The sequence below is a fragment of the Chiloscyllium plagiosum genome, unplaced genomic scaffold (assembly GCF_004010195.1).
Source record: "Chiloscyllium plagiosum isolate BGI_BamShark_2017 unplaced genomic scaffold, ASM401019v2 scaf_2004, whole genome shotgun sequence".
NCBI classification, from domain to species: Eukaryota; Metazoa; Chordata; class Chondrichthyes; order Orectolobiformes; family Hemiscylliidae; genus Chiloscyllium; species Chiloscyllium plagiosum.
This window is the reverse complement of record NW_025201983.1, coordinates 6321-7482: the sequence shown is the minus strand read 5'-3', so window position 1 is coordinate 7482 and position 1162 is coordinate 6321. Positions and strand designations below refer to the sequence as shown.

The following is a 1162-nucleotide window of genomic DNA, read 5'->3' as shown; positions in this document are numbered from 1 at the left end:
TCCACCTCTCCCCTGTAGATACCTGAACCCCCATTCCGAACCTTTGGAATTGGATTCCCGCTTCTGGGAACTCCGGGACAGCGTGGTGCAGTGCGAGCTGTTGATGCTGAGGGTCCTCAACTTCCAAGTCTCCTTTCGGCATCCCCACAAGGTCTGTGCGGCATCTACGCGTCCTTCCCTCCCCCCCCCCCCTCCCCCCCCCCCCGCCTCACCTCCGGCATCCCCCGGCCCGAGAGCGGTGCCGCAGTTCCGAACCCGAACGTGCCCTTCCCTCCTCAAAACCCGCTACCCGGCCGCAAATTTCACACCGGCTCCGTCTCCCCGCCTCTGCGACCTGACTAGCAACAGCCTCTGATTGCGAGTGCTCCTCGGTCTCTGCCCTCGATCCCTTGCTCCCAGGCCGGATCCGTTCCTTGGCATTGACCCCACCCCCAACCACCCCTCCCCCACGAGAGTCCTCCTGGTGATTTGCAAAGGGTATCTTCCGCGATTTGGCATTCTTGCGATCGGGTCCAGACAGGACTCTCCCTCTGTTTTCGCAGCGGTGTTACCTCCCTCTCTGCGCATTCCTAACCGTCACCCTCAGGAGGTCTGTCGGCTTGTCATTACCACTCTCCTCCCCTTGACCAGACCACCCCACCTATCCCCCCCACCCACCCACCCACCCACTGGTGAGGCCTAGCTGGTTCCAGTAGCCGGCAGTAGCGATCATAACGTCACAGGTCGCGGAGAAGGGAAAGGGGAGCTCAGCAGGGTCAGGCCATTCAGAGCCTGGCCTCGGGGTGTTGGGGAAGGGGGAAATGGTCACCATGACGACGATTTTCGCGAGGACCTCATTTGTCCCCAGTCGGGATGGTGTGTCAGGCAGGAGGGGGGGGGTCTCGGAGGGGAACTTGCAGAGGTGTGGCGCTGCCCCTCCCAACGTCTGCTGCCCCCTCGTCCTTCCGGAGTGTGGTATTAGAGGGGTCGGGTTCGGGAAGGTGCTGTCGGAGGAGAATCGCTGCACAATCTCTGTATCGGGGTGGGGAGTGTTGGAGCTCAGCCGGGCATTCCTAATGAGCCCAGATACCTCGGAGATGGAGCTTCTCTCGTGTTGTCGGAGCCCCCCCCCCCACCTCCCCGGGAAGGGGGGAGTGTTCCCTTCCCCTCCCTCGCTCGGCCC

The 1162-nt window shown here is 62.7% G+C and overlaps 1 protein-coding gene across 1 annotated transcript in view; it reads left to right on the top strand.

Moving 5' to 3' along the window:
* Positions 1-22: 22 nt before the first annotated feature.
* Positions 23-1162, top strand: part of ccnq (cyclin Q) — a gene marked incomplete at its 3' end in the record, with an annotated part of 2262 nt that continues 1122 nt past the window's right edge. Inside the window, exon 1 of the mRNA XM_043684985.1 lies at positions 23-151. Within this exon, the coding sequence (XP_043540920.1) occupies positions 104-151 (48 nt within the window). The remainder of the gene's footprint in view (positions 152-1162) is intronic.